General features: G+C 43.6%; 5 protein-coding genes across 5 annotated transcripts in view; 1 reads left to right on the forward strand and 4 right to left on the reverse strand.

Annotated features, from left to right (window-relative positions):
* The window catches only part of LOC121404823 (kinesin-like protein KIF21A), a 37,546-nt gene extending 19,565 nt beyond the window's left edge, over positions 1-17,981 (reverse strand). Inside the window, exons 1-8 of the mRNA XM_041595191.1 lie at positions 17,924-17,981; positions 17,627-17,837; positions 17,398-17,549; positions 17,323-17,339; positions 14,330-14,559; positions 14,101-14,252; positions 14,027-14,042; positions 420-650 (exon numbers count right to left, since the gene is read on the reverse strand). Of these exons, the coding sequence (XP_041451125.1) occupies positions 420-650; positions 14,027-14,042; positions 14,101-14,252; positions 14,330-14,559; positions 17,323-17,339; positions 17,398-17,549; positions 17,627-17,837; positions 17,924-17,981 (1,067 nt within the window). The remainder of the gene's footprint in view (positions 1-419; positions 651-14,026; positions 14,043-14,100; positions 14,253-14,329; positions 14,560-17,322; positions 17,340-17,397; positions 17,550-17,626; positions 17,838-17,923) is intronic.
* LOC121404813 (twinkle protein, mitochondrial-like) lies at positions 1,328-15,697 on the forward strand. The gene is made up of 2 exons (XM_041595182.1): positions 1,328-1,721; positions 15,648-15,697. The coding sequence occupies exon 1, from the start codon at positions 1,340-1,342 to the stop codon at positions 1,718-1,720; it is 381 nt and encodes a 126-aa protein (XP_041451116.1). The 5' UTR covers positions 1,328-1,339; the 3' UTR covers position 1,721; positions 15,648-15,697.
* LOC121404815 (cysteine-rich PDZ-binding protein-like) lies at positions 1,869-2,198 on the reverse strand. Its single transcript, XM_041595184.1, has 2 exons — positions 2,020-2,198; positions 1,869-1,965 (listed from the first exon to the last, which is right to left on the reverse strand). Exons 1-2 carry the CDS (start codon positions 2,181-2,183, stop codon positions 1,869-1,871), a joined length of 261 nt encoding a protein of 86 aa, XP_041451118.1. The 5' UTR covers positions 2,184-2,198.
* Positions 15,726-16,134, reverse strand: LOC121404816 (cysteine-rich PDZ-binding protein-like). Its single transcript, XM_041595185.1, has 2 exons — positions 15,947-16,134; positions 15,726-15,892 (listed from the first exon to the last, which is right to left on the reverse strand). Exons 1-2 carry the CDS (start codon positions 16,108-16,110, stop codon positions 15,763-15,765), a joined length of 294 nt encoding a protein of 97 aa, XP_041451119.1. The 5' UTR covers positions 16,111-16,134; the 3' UTR covers positions 15,726-15,762.
* A 1,035-nt stretch (positions 17,982-19,016) lies between the features above and the next one.
* LOC121404820 (cysteine-rich PDZ-binding protein-like) lies at positions 19,017-19,437 on the reverse strand. The gene is made up of 2 exons (XM_041595188.1): positions 19,250-19,437; positions 19,017-19,196 (listed from the first exon to the last, which is right to left on the reverse strand). The coding sequence occupies exons 1-2, from the start codon at positions 19,411-19,413 to the stop codon at positions 19,067-19,069; spliced, it is 294 nt and encodes a 97-aa protein (XP_041451122.1). The 5' UTR covers positions 19,414-19,437; the 3' UTR covers positions 19,017-19,066.
* Between the last annotated feature and the right edge of the window lie 292 nt (positions 19,438-19,729).

Raw genomic sequence — 19,729 nt, forward strand, 5'->3', positions numbered from 1 at the left:
ACATTTGTCAGGTGCTGTGTCGTTTTCTTCGTTTTTCTGACCTGTCTAGCTTGGGGCTGAATTGATGTGCGGAAATGGCCCTGCCAAGTGGTGGTGGAACAGCGCGCAGCTTCTGTATGATGTCCTGAAGCGCATTGATCTCGGCCGCATGGGGATCCATATTAACCACCGGCTTGTTTTTGATCTGCAGCGCACGATCCGCATAGCGCAAGGTGCTCAAGGTCTCGGACACATTAAAGTCCGCGGGACTGACGCAGGCGATCATCAATGTGATGGAGTTGCCGCCCAGCGAGTCCTGCAGCAGGCGCGTCAGCTTTGACTGGCGGTACGGTATGTAACCGTATGTAATTGTATGGTATGTAATTGAATGCAAAAATAAACTTTCACATAAATCTGTGTGTATTTCAGTTCATACTTACCTTCCCTCCAGCTTGCTGGAGACTACGGTGAGCGTGAAAATGGCATGAGAACGGGACGAGGTCTCGTTCATTGCAGTGGCTGCTACAGCCCGACCGGCAGAGCCACGCATTAAATGAGCGGAAGTGACCTCCAATTCGGTGAGGCCGAATTGATGATCGCCTGCGTCAGTCCCGCGGACTATAATGTGTCCGAGACCCTGAGCACCTTGCGCTATGCGGATCGTGCGCTTATGGATCCCTGATGCGGCCGAGATCAATGCGCTTACATACCGTACCGCCAGTCAAAGCTGACGCGCCTGCTGCAGGACTCGCTGGGCGGCAACTCCATCACATTGATGATCGCCTGCGTCAGTCCCGCGGACTTTAATGTGTCCGAGACCTTGAGCACCTTGCGCTATGCGGATCGTGCGCTTCAGATCAAAAACAAGCCGGTGATTAATATGGATCCCCATGCGGCCGAGATCAATGCGCTTAAGGACATCATACAGAAGCTGCGCCTTTCGCCATTTTTGGGGGGATACTAGGACTCCTTAGCTTTTGGACCGGACAGGTATTCCAAACTCCAAATTTGAAAGTGTAGAAAAGATGTGCACAAAACGAATAAACCCGACTCAACTGCCGTACTGTTTATGTAAAAATAAATAAATATATATTCATATGTATATGGAATATGAAAAGCCAGCTTCGATTGTGCAAATTTTTACCGTAGGCTACTAATGTGACGCTGCATTTTTGCCGGCCACCGCTGTTAGTAAATTCGAAAATGGTGGGATAAAATATCGATACAACAGCTGGGGCTGGAATTCTGCAAGCGGTCACGCTAGGTCATGCGATCGATACTGGGAACACGGACACGTAGCAAACAACATATACCAATGGGCATGTGATAATTATCGATTATAATCGACAACCTCCAGTTCATGATGGGAGTCTCCTCGTTTCGCGGCGACAAGTTCTGGGAGCAGGGTGGCATCATTGCCGCCTTTCGCAGCTTCGCCACCAAGCACAATGTCCACGTAACGCTAGTCATGCATCCGCGCAAGGAGCGCCAGGAGGATGACCTCACCACGAGCTCCGTCTTTGGCACGGCCAAAGCCACACAGGAGGCGGACAATGTGCTCATCATTCAAGACAAGCGACTGACATCGGTGCGGGGCAAAAAGTATTTGCAGATAGCCAAGAACCGCTACAGCGGAGATCTGGGCATTATGCCGCTTGAGTTTGACAAGGAGGCGCTCAGCTACTCTTCGCAGATCCAAAGTGCCAAGCGGCGACGGGAGAAGCCAACGACAGAGGCTTGATGTACTTATTTATGCATTTGTTGATACTATCTGATATACATAATTATTCTGTTGTCTATAACTAGGTTATGCTTAAGTATAAACTCCTCGGTGCCGTGTGGCCATGGACTGCAGCATCACGTTGAGCTCTGCTTGTAGTTCTTTGTGTTTAGAATCTTCTTGCCGACATGGCGCATATGGCCTTTTTGTAGGCGCACGCCTGGCAGTAGTGGGCTCCCATCTGGTGGACCTTTTGTCGGCAAATGCTGAAATGACCAGCAGTCAGAGGACTGGAATCCAACGTATTGTTTGTTTTTTACCGGCAAGGTGCCAGGGTCGTGCCCATGGGATTGTATCGGTCCCGGGCAGAGGATAGGGCTTTGTTTTCATTTATCTTGCGTCCACCGGCTGGAGCGGTGCTAGTTTTCCAGGGATTTGGGGCCAACACTTTCGTTAACTTCGCTTCGCACTTTTCGCAAACCATTTTTGTATATCTTATCAATTTGTTTTGTTTTCACAAATCAATATGACCGCATTTGGTAAATTTAAATATCGCGATATCGAAATTATCAATTTGAGAATATCAATATATCGATATATTGGAAAAATATTTAACAGATTGTCTTCACAACTTTACCGCAAAGTTTGCACGATAAGGAGGGCTTGTCCATTTTTGTATACACGTTTTTTAACTTGTTCGAACGCAAGCTGTTGCGCGCAGTGTAAAGAACACTAGGTCGAAATTTGCAAAAAATATCGACTCTTGATATAGTCGGCGAAAAAGTATCATACCGATATAATCGTATCAAAAATAAAACGAGAAGGAACGTGTGAGTCGCTTCTGGGGACGCGACTCTACTTATACCCGTACTCAGTCAGTATATATGTAAGCTTATAATTTATGTGTTTAACCTATACTATATATTTAATACGTAAGCGCCGCTCGAATCAGCTACCAATTTAATATATAAAATATATATAGCTAATATATATAGCTATATATAGCTTATATATATTTAATATAGTTAATTGGTACCCAGGGAACACCACGGGGAGGCCATCGCGAAGCAATGGGGTCACTCTAGCCAAAACATAATCTTGGGGACCTACGAGTCGACTTGAGCTGCTTTTAAAAGCATTTTAAGCTCCTTATTCCCCAAAAAATTAAAAAACAGGATTCCAATCCTTCGCTAAAAATATAAATACATAAATATACGTAAATAAATCTAATTAAAATAAAAAGCCTTAAACAAATTAAATAATTAAAAAAACAGAGCTAAAGTACTAATTACGCTTAAATATAAATAATATAAAATATGTACACTAATGCCTGCTAGCTAAAAGAAATCTATACTTCTGCCTCCCTAACATTAACTAAAATTCCACTATGATAACTATAGACAGTCTCAAAGGTGCGCGCGGTGGCCCTGCTATCGGAAATGTTTGAAAACGCCCAGTCAATATGCGTATTGCAATTGGTTGTGGACGAGTCCAAACCTAACAAAGACCTAAAATTCCTTTCTAAAAGGAATTCATAAATTTCCCTACAGCAACCAGAACGAGAATGCAGGCATAAATTAAAATCACCTAACACTAAAGAATTGCTACCTAAAAACGGAAAACGCTGAACTAAGTGCTTAAATTCGTGTTTAAACTTTGGCAACGGATAACTGGGGGTTCTGTAAATAACAATAAAACCGACAGATTTGTACGTAAACAAAGCATATTCGAACACCGGAGATGCTAAGTTTCCGGAAACAGCATAAAATCGATTACTTTCAACAAAACTAAAGTGATCTAAAAGATCATTCCTAACAAATATTAGAATGCCTCTTTTCGGTCTAGCTCCGCTGGCTACGGACTGGCAATCTAACCGCACTGCTGTGGAATAGCCAGGAATATTATAAGCTTCATTTGAGTAAGTGGAAGCCTCAACGAAGCACAAAATAGAAGATTTGAGCATTAGCTCATCAGAAGAGACATCGCTAAAATGGCAGTGCAAGTTTTCCGTATTATGGAAGAAAATATTAAATTCGGACGGATTGAGTAAACAATCGAAGTGGGTGTGAAGTAACTTAGCGGAACGTAAGCTCTCCATCTCTCTCGCGACAGGACAGTTCTGCTTGGGTTTCGGGGGAATGAAAGGCCCAACGATATAAAGTCCATTCGCACTGGTGGCCCTACTGCAAGCTACATACAATGCTTCTCTTTGCATATTGGAGGAAGTGTGGACGACAACTTTGCTGTATGTAGCTCCCTGACTCTTATGAATAGTTATAGCTTCTGCAGCTACAACCGGAAATTGTTTACGGTCTATAGTAACCTGTTCGTTTTGGTGGTATTGAAAACTCTTTGTGGTTTTCTGAATTGGTGTCCATGAAGATTCGTTACTATGGCTGCGTTTCGACCGTGCGTTAACTCCTACGCTTTCTTCGAGAAAATGTATCCAAAGAAGTTCGGGTGTATTGGATGAGCTAAGATCTATCTGCATTAAAACACCAGTGGCTCCGTTAACAAGGCCGTCTGATGTATCTACATTGACTGTCATCATATATTTAGCCGTGGTTTTGAGAACCAATGAAGTACACAAACCTTGTGTATTAGAAGTTTTGAAACTCTTAACAGCCTCCAGATATCTAGTTTTAATATCTGGGGTAAGATGTTCGGCTTTGATGCAGTCTAAAGCTATTGAAGTATATTCTGCTGTCATAATCGATGATAGCTTCTCCCTATTGTACCTTTCTGTCTCTTTATTGCTATAAAATAAGTGGATCGCATCTCTTGGAGCTTGACTGCCGTCAACTATTCTGTCCCTAAGCAATTGAATATCTTCAGACGACATTTCGGCCGATGCCATGTTATTTAGTGCGATTGCAAAAGGTTGGTCATCTCGCTGTCGCATAATCTCTGTAAGTTCGAAAAACTTGAAGCCATCCCAGAGACTAGAGCCAACTATAGCACTGTATGGATTAAGCGCACTTGATGAGGATTTGAATATCCAACGATCACCTACTGGACATAACTGCCTTAGATCGCCGAACACGATAACAGAAATGCCACCAAAAGAACTTTCGTGCCTTGAAAATATTTGCTTTAGGCGCCTATCCAAATATCAAAACATTTTTTCACCGACCATAGAAATCTCGTCAATTATAAGAAGTTTAAGATCAATAAATCTTGAACGCAAAGTATTTAATAAATCTGGACCCAGTTGTTTAAAATCATGGTTGGATTGATTGATGGGTAATGAAAACATTGAGTGAAGTGTGGCACCTCCAATACCAAATGCAGCTTTTCCTGTGGGAGCACACAGAAGTACTTTTACAGTATTTGGGTCAGATCCTGGTATACGATTAAGCTCCTGAGAAATGGTCTGAAAAATGGTAGATATTGTTCTACTCTTGCCGACGCCTGCGCCGCCACCTACAAACTCATAAAAAAGTGCCTTATCTCTCACATTATGAAGAACATGTGAGAGATAAGTTTTTTGCTTTAAATTAAGCGATCTAATCATATTGGCTAAATCATTAAGGGAAACAAACGTGGGAAGCTTAATTAATCGAATACTCCTATCTGGATCCGCTGCCTGGTCATTCAAGTTTAGAACATTTATTTGAGAACCTATTTCAGGAATCGCTAAAGCTCTAAATTCCTCATCAATTGCCTCATCACCTGCCTCACCTGCATTTTCTACCCTATTGGCTTCGGCTTCCATGGCCCTCCTAAGCACGTCTTCTAAATCTGCTAATGCATTGTATTTTTGGAAATTCGAACTAACTAATTCCTGATGATCCCTATAAACATCCTCACAATTCATGCTCACTAACTCTGCCTCTTAATCTCTCCACGGATAAAACAGCATCACTAGTGCTCTAAAATAGTTCGACCTATCTGTGTTTATATTAAACCTCATATATTTTAAAATCGAAGGCTTGGTCCGTTCCCTAATAAAACCACTACTATCGCGGTGAGGGAAATATACTTCTACTAGGACCTCATTTTCTTCGTCCTCTTCATCATCATTTTGGCCAGTTCTTTTTTTCCTTTTAGAAAATTCATAATTTGCTGCAAAATCGGCTAAACACAGGCCCTCAAGAAAAGTTGGTCTTTGTTCATACCGCTCCAGCAATCCTTTGACGAATATGTCAGTGGAATCCTGATTCATATTTTGAAGGTTGCTTGTGGATTTGAGCATTCGAACTCGTTGCTCTGGAGGGAAAGTATTTACTTGAACACATTTGTTGCTGGTTCCGGACAACGGAATGCCTAGACAACAGTATACGGCTTCCTGAGCAGATATCTCAGTGCCAGAAATAAATTTATGACCAATGTGCTGTAGCTTTTCTCTGATCGTGTAATTGCCCCCTTGAACTTCGCTTACCGCCGCGCGCATAAGCTTTGAAATACCCCTTTGGGATTTATTTATATAGTTAATTATATAGCTACAGCACGCATAAGGGTCCAAAATGTATTGGATATCCATATTGGCCCTTTGCATTGAAAGAATGTGTTTATTATAAGCATTAATGTTAATCTCAGCAAATGACCTTTTTAGAAAAATTGTTGGTTTCTTCAAACCAGAACATATTGCATATTTGTAGTCCTCGTAATTGAGGCTCACTTGTTCGTGCGAAAGAATGTTTTCAAATATGCTCAAGTGATCAATCATATCAGGGGATTGATCAGAATTTAATAGGTCTTTAATTTTCTTAAAATTTCCTTGGTGAAAATCAAGGTTTGGAGTTTCCTCCGGCAATGGACTCAATATCTCCGTTTGGGGCATTGGAGGGTATGGAATACCGAATCTGCAAACTTTGTTTCCACTTTTACCAACTGTCTTAAGACATGACCTGTTTGTGTGCTTATGCTTTTGGTATTCAACATACGGAGCTAATTCTGAGTCTGTTATATCTACTGTAATATGTTTATTAATGAAGGCTACAACTGTTGAAATTGACTCAGTACTGGTTAAGTCCACTGCTGGGGCATCTTTCAGCCAAAACATGCCGTGAATATGGGGAGAACCTCTCTGTTGAAATTCAACACGCCAATAGAATTTGATGACGAAGTTTTCTCCGAAAATGCCCTCTGGACTCCTCATAACTTTTAAAATCTCGCGATACCTATAATCGAAATACCTAGCACAAGTAACTGGATCTGCCCTAATAAGACGCGCCTTTTCGTCCCAAACTAAATCAATGGCCTCTTCTTCGCTAATTATGATTCTATCTACGTTTTTTTTGAGCAAAACAAGCAACTCTGGCCACCGCGTTTCAGCAGCAGACAGAGTGATAAAAAAAGTCGGCAGGCCGAACTGACGAATCATGGCCATAACCTTCTTCTTTTCATCCTCCCAGTGAGCTGGAGACGAGCGAATATCTCGAAGAACTCTATATCCCTCATCGTGGTTAATAAGTCCCCCTATGAAATTCTCATTAAGAGCGTTGGCTGCCGTTACTGCACTGGAAATGCTCCGCTTACGTAAGCAGATTGAAATATTATTGCGAATCTTAATGAGTTCTAATTTCTTGTAATTGAAAAACAGTTTATCAGTTCTACAACCTCTCCTATCTACATTTCGAAGCTCTGATCTAACTATGGTTGTATAACTTTCTGAGCATGGTCTCTTGACGCCTGCGTAAATGGTGGGAAAGGATAACTCTTCCGAGTCAATATCTAGGATCATGTCGAGAGGTCTTTGGCCTTCGCCTGGTGCTATTCTTACAGGTGTATCATTAAATGCAATGTTATTTTCAAGCAGAGTTTCCTGACCTCCAGGATTGAGCTGATCAGCTTCCAAATCCTCGTCAGGATGGGCTGGCTCTGCGTCTACAATCCTATCTCTATTCTGCATCGCTTCTAATACGGCAGCGTCTGCCTGAGATGCTACAAATGGAACTATATCGGATCTAAATTTAGACATCCATTCCTCGTTAACTTTAACACCATGCTTTTTATATAGATCTGTGGTAACTAAATAGCTGAGAGCCTCAAAAACTTTTAAAGGTCTAATGGTTTCAGCCATGAAATCAGCACCAATTGCCAGTCTACGTTTCAGGTGGAGCTGAACAACCTGGGCTTCATGGAAAGCACGTGGAAGCTTTTTTACGGCTTCGTCTATTGAAATAGGGACGTTTACTACTGCTCCTTTAATGGCATTTTGGCCTCGCGATCCGTCTAATAGACTCATAATTATCATAAATGGAAGTCGAGGAGAAATCAGTCGTTCCTCTAATTTAGTAAGCCCCTTTAAGCAGTCGGGCAGTATGGGGAAATCTAATCCATTTTGGAAGAAAAGTTTAGGCCTGTTGCCTTTCGTTATTTTGCTGTGGCATGTTCTGCAGAACTTTAATTTTTGGCAGTCAGAAGGGAATTCTAGAAGGCTTTGAAGAGCGAAAATGTCTGCACTAAACTCGCAACAATTTTGTAAAACCTCGCGAGAAATTTTACAAATTTGTTTGGGGAACCAGAGGCCTTTACAAGAAAGGCAAACCTGATCAGGACCCAGCTTTACATTCCTATTATAGACTACTTTTAGAGCTTCTAGGCCACTAAGCCTTATTCTGGGTCCTATCTGGGCCCTATCCTGGGAGATATTTGCTCTTTCCTGCTGCATTCGGTAGGCGTTTCTTAAATTTTGCTCAATCCTATTGCTGCTATCGCTCCTGTATTGGCTAGCTCTCTGACTAGCACTTCTGGCAGCGTCAATTGCAGATAGTCGCGCTGCGACACGAGCAGCTTGACGTGCCAGAGTGTCTCGCGCTCGCAAGATATGCCTACGATCTACTATATTTCTTTCTTGGGCCCTGCGAACTCTATCCTGCTCTCTTTCTAATATCCTTCTCCGTTCATTTCTCCTACGTATGCGCTGTCTCCTCTCTGTATTTTGTCCCTGCTCTGTAGACCTATAGTCCAAGTCCTGTCTTCGTATGGACCGACGCACAGTATCGGCCGCTTGCTCCTCACGTCTAATCTGTGCGTCTGTTCGTCTTTGTATGCGTTGTGCTGTATTTTGTCCCTGCTCTCTTGTCCTATAGTCCGAGTCCTGTCTTCGTATGGACCGACGCACAGTATCGGCCGCTTGCTCCTCACGTCTAATCTGTGCGTCTGTTCGTCTTTGTATGCGTTGTGCTGTATTTTGTCCCTGCTCTGTAGACCTATAGTCCAAGTCCTGTCTTCGTGTGGACCGACGCACAGTATCGGCCGCTTGCTCCTCACGTCTAATCTGTGCGTCTGTTCGTCTTTGTATGCGATGTGCTGAATCTTGTGCCTGCTCTCTTGACCTATAGTCCAAGTCCTGTCTTCGTGTGGACCGACGCACAGTATCGGCCACTTGCTCCTCACGTCTAATCTGTGCGTCTGTTCGTCTTTGTATGCGTTGTGCTGTATTTTGTCCCTGCTCTGTAGACCTATAGTCCAAGTCCTGTCTTCGTGTGGACCGACGCACAGTATCGGCCGCTTGCTCCTCACGTCTAATCTGTGCGTCTGTTCGTCTTTGTATGCGTTGTGCTGTATTTTGTCCCTGCTCTCTTGTCCTATAGTCCGAGTCCTGTCTTCGTGTGGACCGACGCACAGTATCGGCCGCTTGCTCCTCACGTCTAATCTGTGCGTCTGTTCGTCTTCGTATGCGATGTGCTGAATCTTGTGCCTGCTCTCTTGTCCTATAGTCCGAGTCCTGTCTTCGTGTGGACCGACGCACAGTATCGGCCGCTTGCTCCTCACGTCTAATCTGTGCGTCTGTTCGTCTTTGTATGCGTTGTGCTGTATCTTGTCCCTGTTCTATAGCTCTATACCTTTGGCTACGTCTCCGTCTGGACCGACGCAGAGTGTCGGCCACTTGGCCCTGTCTCGGAGTCTCCTCGCCTACTCGTCTTTCTATATTTCCTAAAGGTTGGTCCCGTATCCGTGTGGACCGACGCACAATATCGGCCACTTGTCGTCTTGTCGTATATCCTCGTGTATTCTCTTCAACAGAGATGGCTGCCTGTTCTCCCAGCGCTACAGCTAGAACCTGCCTACCTCCTACCTGTCCTTGCACCTCAATCTCCTGTTGCTGGTTCCTATCAGAATCTGAATTTTCTAAACTATTTTCTAACTGTTCCCTATTTGATCTGTTTCTCAACCTGCGTCTCTGAGACTGTTGAGAAGCAGATTGCTCTATTCCTACGTGGCATTTTACAAAAATGTATAAATTTAAAAATAATAATATGAAATAATATGAAAAAATATATAATAATAATATATAATATAATAAAATAATAATATAATATAATAATATAAAATAATATAATAATAATAATATAATATATTAATAATTATAAGAAAAGAAACTACAGGAAATAATTAGAAAATACAAAAACTACATATAAAATCTACAACTACAAAAAAATACTCCCCAAAGCGGAGCGAGCAGCAGTAACGTCCGTGGGAAGGCAGCAGCGACGTCCGTCTGGAAGGCAGCAGCGACGTCAGCAGCGACGTCAGCAGCGGCACCAAAAAGCGCGCGCGATTGCACCGACGCAGTTAGCTACTACTAATCGCTTCTAACTCACGATCGGCGCAGAAAAACTAAGTCCCTATATCACTCCCTAGCAAGCACTACTTTTAGCTATTAATCTAAGAGCTAAACTAGTTTAAATATGATTATTTAACGCACTTTATCGCAATCGGCAATCGGGAAGTCTCTATCGCTCACAGTGGCTCGATATCGACTGGTCAAACCAATACAATTGCTTACTGAGATTCCGCGGTTTTTTTACTCAAGAGCAAGTAAAAAAGTAGAGCGCAAAAGGAAGAAAAAACCGAGTCAAAACATGCATGCGTAACGGACAATTCAATGCATATGTATGTATGTATTTACATATGTACAGCAGAAAACCAATCTGTCTGAGCCATTTCTATGCAAATGTTTTAACTAGAATATGTTTATACTTCTAATTGCATTCCTATGGCGTGGGGTGGTGGGTGGTAAATGATTTTATTTACTATTTCTCTTTTGCTATCGCTGTTCGCTGTATGTATGTGCATGCATGTGTGTAAATAGACAGCCGCGCATATTCTCAATTGAGAGAGCACTTGTCTGAGTGGGCAGAGAACTCTCAAGTGGAAACAGAGAGATAGAGAGAATAACTCAAAGACATTGCGGTCTCATTCCTCCATAGGATTTTCAGGTCAAACTCGTCCCCCCCTAAATTAACGGCTGTACGCTGCTGTAAAGGCTAATAAAGCATATCTAAGGTATTAATATATATATATTACTAACTACTACTTGCTATAAATTGATAAACAAATTGTTACTGGGGGGCGGCACCCCCCGTTGGTTGCGCTGTTGTCAGGGTCAGTGATTGCGTAATCAGGGGGGGGAGAGCTGGAGACGACAGCGCATCGCGCATCTCACTTGTGGAATTGTGGACAGGGCCGGAATTACGTGTTATGACGTCGCATTGGCCAAGTTGCCAAATATAAACGAAATATTTCGCATTCCATGGAGCTATACTAATATACCTTTTTGAATAAATTTCCCTTCGGAATCTGGCGCCCCTTACATTTTGCGCCCAGGACCTAAACCGTCCCTGATTGTGGAAGGGATAATATAAAGAGAGAGTGTGAGAGAGCGCACTTGGAAGCCGCTGGTGTTTTAGATTTCGCGTTTGTTTTAACGGCCAATTCTCATTATTTTTAAAGGGATATTTACACGACAACATGCATTCGCTGGTCCCCCTCCCCTTCCCTAAAATATACCGGCTGACTTAAACAGCTGCATGTACATATGTAGGACCTACATTGATATGGATATGTATGTAGATAAGTAAATGTACGTATATATGTACATATGTCCATTGGTTTTAAAAATATTTATATGTACATAATTGATTCAACCAATGACTCTATAGAGTCTTTGGTTCAACTTATTTCCTAGGTGGGCCGTTGGTAGTGATTTTCTTGTTGCTAACATGTGATATTGCTAAGCACGCTCTCTCGCTTTCTCTCTTTAGTCCAGATGTTGGTAAAAGAGACAGGTTGATTTGTTAATGTGGGAGGAGGGTTGTTGTAAGGCATCAACAAGCAGACTGCGCACCGTTTGTTTGGAAAGAGACTGAAAATTTGCATTCGCTGGTCCCCTCCCCACCGATCACACACTACGTTGATTAAAATAACTGCATATGTATGTATGTATGTACATATGTGTAGATGCATGTACTTACATACATAAAATGTATATATTATAATTCCATATATTATATACTTATGGGCTTATTACATACATATTTGCTTTTGGCTTAACGGGAAAGCAGGTCGCACACTGCACGCGGTAGTGTGTGCGAGTGAGAGAGAGAATGTGGGTAGGTTAGCTAACTCAAATTAATTTCTTCATTCTGGCTATAATTGATCCACTTTCAAGGCAATTGGTAGATATGGTAATTTTCTACGATACTGCGTTTTTAGTTTTTGCGTATCTTTAAAATTGTGGCTGCCACAGACTTTCGTCCTTTGTGAGGGCGGAAGGGGGCGGGGCGAAATTTTGAAATACACTTGTAACACTGTGATATCACAGCAGTCTGGATACAAAATTCTGTTGCTCTAGCTCTTATAGTCTCTGAGATCTAGGCGCTCATCGAGACAGACAGACAGACAGACATGGCTATATCGACTCGGCTATTGATGCTGATCAAGAATATATATACTTTATGGGGTCGGAAACGTTTCCTTCTCTGCGTTCCACACATCCACTTTTACCACAGATCTAATATACCCCTTAACTCTTTTTTGAGTTCGGGTATAAACAAATTTTACATATTACATTTTTTTGCTACATCTGTTATCTACATCTACTTATATTATGTATATTCTACATCTAACATGTAGATTCTACATCTCCTCCACTAGGGGTTGCTCGCGCACTGAACACGGCAGAGTGTGCGAGCGAGAAGGAAAATGAGATGCGTTGTCGTTTTCGTGAGGAGGGGGCAGGGGAAGCCACTGAAAATTAATTTCTTCATTCTGGCTATAATTATGATCCGATCTGATTCAGATTCGGCAGTCTGGTAGATATGGGCATTCTCTACGATACTGCGTTTTTAGTTTTATCGTATCTTTAAAATTGTGCCTGCCACAGATTTTCGTTCTTTGTGGGGGCGGAAGGGGGCGGGGCGAAATTTTGAAATACACTTGTAGCAGTGGGATATCACATGAGTCTGAAAACCAAATTTGGTTGCCCTAGCTCTTATAGTCTCTGAGATCTAGGCGCTCATCGAGACAGACAGACAGACAGACAGACAGACAGACAGACGGACAGACAGACATGGCTATATCGACTCGGCTATTGATGCTGATCAAGAATATATATACTTTATGGGGTCGGAAACGTTTCCTTCTCTGCGTTACACACATCCACTTTTACCACAAATCTAATATACCCCTTAACTCTTTTTTGAGTACGGGTATAAATATCACCTATATCGATATATCGATATAATATCAACAATCCTAACTTATTGTTTGCCGAATTGCAACAAAAAAATGCGATGACGGAAAAAATCGACCAACTACGGTAAGCCAGTGGACTTTTAAATACACTATTGTATGTACACTAATGCGCTACTAGTGTAGACTATTGTTAAATGTTCAATTTACTACCTATTGCAGGGAACATTATAATATTATTATTATCATTATTATTATTTAAAATGTGTACATTAATGTATTGTAAAGTGAAGAAAACAAGAATTTGGGGCGAAAAACTGTCTAACATTCAATGCTTCGGATATTGTGCTCACGTTCCGCATGCCTAGTAAATTCTTTTAGGTAGAAAGGGAAACCGCCTGTGGATCATCCATCGGATCCCGACCCAACACGATGCGCCATTTACGTTTATGATTTTGCGTCATTAAAATCATAAACGTAAATAGCACATCGTGTTGTATTCCATTCCATACCTTCTGCAAAAAGGGAAACAATAGAGTGGAAATTGGTTTTATTTCAAAAGTGAACATTTGTCAGGTGCTGTGTCGTTTTCTTCGTTTTTCTGACCTGTCTAGCTTGGGGCTGAATTGATGTGCGGAAATGGCCCTGCCAAGTGGTGGTGGAACAGCGCGCAGCTTCTGTATGATGTCCTGAAGCGCATTGATCTCGGCCGCATGGGGATCCATATTAACCACCGGCTTGTTTTTGATCTGCAGCGCACGATCCGCATAGCGCAAGGTGCTCAAGGTCTCGGACACATTAAAGTCCGCGGGACTGACGCAGGCGATCATCAATGTGATGGAGTTGCCGCCCAGCGAGTCCTGCAGCAGGCGCGTCAGCTTTGACTGGCGGTACGGTATGTAACCGGCAGTTTGTCCGGCTGTAAAATGGACACAAAATGAGAAAGGATTTTGCTATGGATGTGCAGGAGGACCTACAGCCCAATGCGTTGATCACGTTGCCGAGGGCCAGCAGGCCTTTATTGATGTTGACCCCCTCCTTGAAGCGGTCGCCGATGGCCAGTGTCTTGGAGCAGCGTTCAGAGCCAGCCAGATCCACCAGATTGATCTTGGAGGTGGTCACCACCTTCCTGAAGATCACAATGGATGAATTGAATGCAAAAATAAACTTTCACATAAATCTGTGTGTATTTCAGTTCATACTTACCTTCCCTCCAGCTTGCTGGAGACTACGGTGAGAGTGAAAATGGCATGAGAACGGGACGAGGTCTCGTTCATTGCAGTGGCTGCTACAGCCCGACCGGCAGAGCCACGCATTAAATGAGCGGAAGTGACCTCCAATTCGGTGAGGCCGAATTGATGATCGCCTGCGTCAGTCCCGCGGACTATAATGTGTCCGAGACCCTGAGCACCTTGCGCTATGCGGATCGTGCGCTTCAGATCAAAAACAAGCCGGTGGTTAATATGGATCCCTGATGCGGCCGAGATCAATGCGCTTACATACCGTACCGCCAGTCAAAGCTGACGCGCCTGCTGCAGGACTCGCTGGGCGGCAACTCCATCACATTGATGATCGCCTGCGTCAGTCCCGCGGACTTTAATGTGTCCGAGACCCTGAGCACCTTGCGCTATGCGGATCGTGCGCTTCAGATCAAAAACAAGCCGGTGATTAATATGGATCCCCATGCGGCCGAGATCAATGCGCTTAAGGACATCATACAGAAGCTGCGCCTTTCGCCATTTTTGGGGGATACTAGGACTCCTTAGCTTTTGGACCGGACAGGTATTCCAAACTCCAAATTTGAAAGTGTAGAAAAGATGTGCACAAAACGAATAAACCCGACTCAACTGCCGTACTTTTTATGTAAAAATAAATAAATATATATTCATATGTATATGGAATATGAAAAGCCAGCTTCGATTGTGCAAATTTTTACCGTAGGCTACTAATGTGACGCTGCATTTTTGCCGGCCACCGCTGTTAGTAAATTCGAAAATGGTGGGATAAAATATCGATACAACAGCTGGGGCTGGAATTCTGCAAGCGGTCACGCTAGGTCATGCGATCGATACTGGGAACACGGACACGTAGCAAACAACATATACCAATGGGCATGTGATAATTATCGATTATAATCGACAACCTCCAGTTCATGATGGGAGTCTCCTCGTTTCGCGGCGACAAGTTCTGGGAGCAGGATGGCATCATTGCCGCCTTTCGCAGCTTCGCCACCAAGCACAATGTCCACGTAACGCTAGTCATGCATCCGCGCAAGGAGCGCCAGGAGGATGACCTCACCACGAGCTCCGTCTTTGGCACGGCCAAAGCCACACAGGAGGCGGACAATGTGCTCATCATTCAAGACAAGCGACTGACATCGGTGCGGGGCAAAAAGTATTTGCAGATAGCCAAGAACCGCTACAGCGGAGATCTGGGCATTATGCCGCTTGAGTTTGACAAGGGGCGCTCAGCTACGAACAAAGTGCCAAGCGGCGACGGGAGAAGCCAACGACAGAGGCTTGATGTACTTATTTATGCATTTGTTGATACTATCTGATATACATAATTATTCTGTTGTCTATAACTAGGTTATGCTTAAGTATAAACTCCTCGGTGCCGTGTGGCCATGGACTGCAGCATCACGTTGAGCTCTGCTTGTAGTTCTTTGTGTTTAGAATCTTCTTGCCGCACATGGCGCATATGGCCTTTTTGTAGGCGCACGCCTGGCAGTAGTGGGCTCCCATCTGGTGGACCTTTTGTCGGCAAATGCTGAAATGACCAGCAGTCAGAGGACTGGAATCCAACGTATTGTTTGTTTTTTACCGGCAAGGTGCCAGGGTCGTGCCCATGGGATTGTATCGGTCCCGGGCAGAGGATAGGGCTTTGTTTTCATTTATCTTGCGTCCACCGGCTGGAGCGGTGCTAGTTTTCCAGGGATTTGGGGCCGACACTTTCGTTAACTTCGCTTCGCACTTTTCGCAAACCATTTTTGTATATCTTATCAATTTGTTTTGTTTTCACAAATCAATATGACCGCATTTGGTAAATTTAAATATCGCCATATCGAAATTATCAATTTGAGAATATCAATATATCGATATATTGGAAAAATATTTAACAGATTGTCTTCACAACTTTACCGCAAAGTTTGCACGATAAGGAGGGCTTGTCCATTTTTGTATACACGTTTTTTAACTTGTTCGAACGGAAGCTGTTGCGCGCAGTGTAAAGAACACTAGGTCGATATTTGCAAAAAATATCGACTCTTGATATAGTCGGCGAAAAAGTATCATACCGATATAATCGTATCAAAAATAAAAATATCACCTATATCGATATATCGATATAATATCAACAATCCTAACTTATTGTTTGCCGAATTGCAACAAAAAAATGCGATGACGGAAAAAATCGACCAACTACGGTAAGCCAGTGGACTTTTAAATACACTATTGTATGTACACTAATGCGCTACTAGTGTAGACTATTGTTAAATGTTCAATTTACTACCTATTGCAGGGAACATTATAATATTATTATTATCATTATTATTATTTAAAATGTGTACATTAATGTATTGTAAAGTGAAGAAAACAAGAATTTGGGGCGAAAAACTGTCTAACATTCAATGCTTCGGATATTGTGCTCACGTTCCGCATGCCTAGTAAATTCTTTTAGGTAGAAAGGGAAACCGCCTGTGGATCATCCATCGGATCCCGACCCAACACGATGCGCCATTTACGTTTATGATTTTACGTCATTAAAATCATAAACGTAAATAGCACATCGTGTTGTATTCCATTCCATACCTTCTGCAAAAAGGGAAACAATAGAGTGGAAATTGGTTTTATTTCAAAAGTGAACATTTGTCAGGTGCTGTGTCGTTTTCTTCGTTTTTCTGACCTGTCTAGCTTGGGGCTGAATTGATGTGCGGAAATGGCCCTGCCAAGTGGTGGTGGAACAGCGCGCAGCTTCTGTATGATGTCCTGAAGCGCATTGATCTCGGCCGCATGGGGATCCATATTAACCACCGGCTTGTTTTTGATCTGCAGCGCACGATCCGCATAGCGCAAGGTGCTCAAGGTCTCGGACACATTAAAGTCCGCGGGACTGACGCAGGCGATCATCAATGTGATGGAGTTGCCGCCCAGCGAGTCCTGCAGCAGGCGCGTCAGCTTTGACTGGCGGTACGGTATGTAACCGGCAGTTTGTCCGGCTGTAAAATGGACACAAAATGAGAAAGGATTTTGCTATGGATGTGCAGGAGGACCTACAGCCCAATGCGTTGATCACGTTGCCGAGGGCCAGCAGGCCTTTATTGATATTGACCCCCTCCTTGAAGCGGTCGCCGATGGCCAGTGTCTTGGAGCAGCGTTCAGAGCCAGCCAGATCCACCAGATTGATCTTGGAGGTGGTCACCACCTTCCTGAAGATCACAATGGATGAATTGAATGCAAAAATAAACTTTCACATAAATCTGTGTGTATTTCAGTTCATACTTACCTTCCCTCCAGCTTGCTGGAAACTACGGTGAGAGTGAAAATGGCATGAGAACGGGACGAGGTCTCGTTCATTGCAGTGGCTGCTACAGCCCGACCGGCAGAGCCACGCATTAAATGAGCGGAAGTGACCTCCAATTCGGTGAGGCCGAATTGATGATCGCCTGCGTCAGTCCCGCGGACTATAATGTGTCCGAGACCCCAGACACCTTGCGCTATGCGGATCGGGCGCTTCAGATCAAAAACAAGCCGGTGGTTAATATGGATCCCTGATGCGGCCGAGATCAATGCGCTTACATACCGTACCGCCAGTCAAAGCTGACGCGCCTGCTGCAGGACTCGCTGGGCGGCAACTCCATCACATTGATGATCGCCTGCGTCAGTCCCGCGGACTTTAATGTGTCCGACCCAGACACCTTGCGCTATGCGGGTCGTGCGCTTCAGATCAAAAACAAGCCGGTGATTAATATGGATCCCCATGCGGCCGAGATCAATGCGCTTAAGGACATCATACAGAAGCTGCGCCTTTCGCCATTTTTGGGGGGATACTAGGACTCCTTAGCTTTTGGACCGGACAGGTATTCCAAACTCCAAATTTGAAAGTGTAGAAAAGATGTGCACAAAACGAATAAACCCGACTCAACTGCTGTACTGTTTATGTAAAAATAAATAAATATATATTCATATGTATATGGAATATGAAAAGCCAGCTTCGATTGTGCAAATTTTTACCTTAGGCTACTAATGTGACGCTGCATTTTTGCCGGCCACCGCTGTTAGTAAATTCGAAAATGGTGGGATAAAATATCGATACAACAGCTGGGGCTGGAATTCTGCAAGCGGTCACGCTAGGTCATGCGATCGATACTGGGAACACGGACACGTAGCAAACAACATATACCAATGGGCATGTGATAATTATCGATTATAATCGACAACCTCCAGTTCATGATGGGAGTCTCCTCGTTTCGCGGCGACAAGTTCTGGGAGCAGGATGGCATCATTGCCGCCTTTCGCAGCTTCGCCACCAAGCACAATGTCCACGTAACGCTAGTCATGCATCCGCGCAAGGAGCGCCAGGAGGATGACCTCACCACGAGCTCCGTCTTTGGCACGGCCAAAGCCACACAGGAGGCGGACAATGTGCTCATCATTCAAGACAAGCGACTGACATCGGTGCGGGGCAAAAAGTATTTGCAGATAGCCAAGAACCGCTACAGCGGAGATCTGGGCATTATGCCGCTTGAGTTTGACAAGGAGGCGCTCAGCTACTCTCGCAGATCCAAAGTGCCAAGCGGCGACGGGAGAAGCCAACGACAGAGGCTTGATGTACTTATTTATGCATTTGTTGATACTATCTGATATACATAATTATTCTGTTGTCTATAACTAGGTTATGCTTAAGTATAAACTCCTCGGTGCCGTGTGGCCATGGACTGCAGCATCACGTTGAGCTCTGCTTGTAGTTCTTTGTGTTTAGAATCTTCTTGCCGCACATGGCGCATATGGCCTTTTTGTAGGCGCACGCCTGGCAGTAGTGGGCTCCCATCTGGTGGACCTTTTGTCGGCAAATGCTGAAATGACCAGCAGTCAGAGGACTGGAATCGACGTATTGTTTGTTTTTTACCGGCAAGGTGCCAGGGTCGTGCCCATGGGATTGTATCGGTCCCGGGCAGAGGATAGGGCTTTGTTTTCATTTATCTTGCGTCCACCGGCTGGAGCGGTGCTAGTTTTCCAGGGATTTGGGGCCGACACTTTCGTTAACTTCGCTTCGCTTTTTTCGCAAACCATTTTTGTATATCTTATCAATTTGTTTTGTTTTCACAAATCAATATGACCGCATTTGGTAAATTTAAATATCGCCATATCGAAATTATCAATTTGAGAATATCAATATATCGATATATTGGAAAAATATTTAACAGATTGTCTTCACAACTTTACCGCAAAGTTTGCACGATAAGGAGGGCTTGTCCATTTTTGTATACACGTTTTTTAACTTGTTCGAACGGAAGCTGTTGCGCGCAGTGTAAAGAACACTAGGTCGATATTTGCAAAAAATATCGACTCTTGATATAGTCGGCGAAAAAGTATCATACCGATATAA

This window comes from Drosophila obscura, unplaced genomic scaffold (genome assembly GCF_018151105.1).
Source record: "Drosophila obscura isolate BZ-5 IFL unplaced genomic scaffold, ASM1815110v1 contig_41, whole genome shotgun sequence".
Lineage (NCBI taxonomy): Eukaryota > Metazoa > Arthropoda > Insecta > Diptera > Drosophilidae > Drosophila > Drosophila obscura.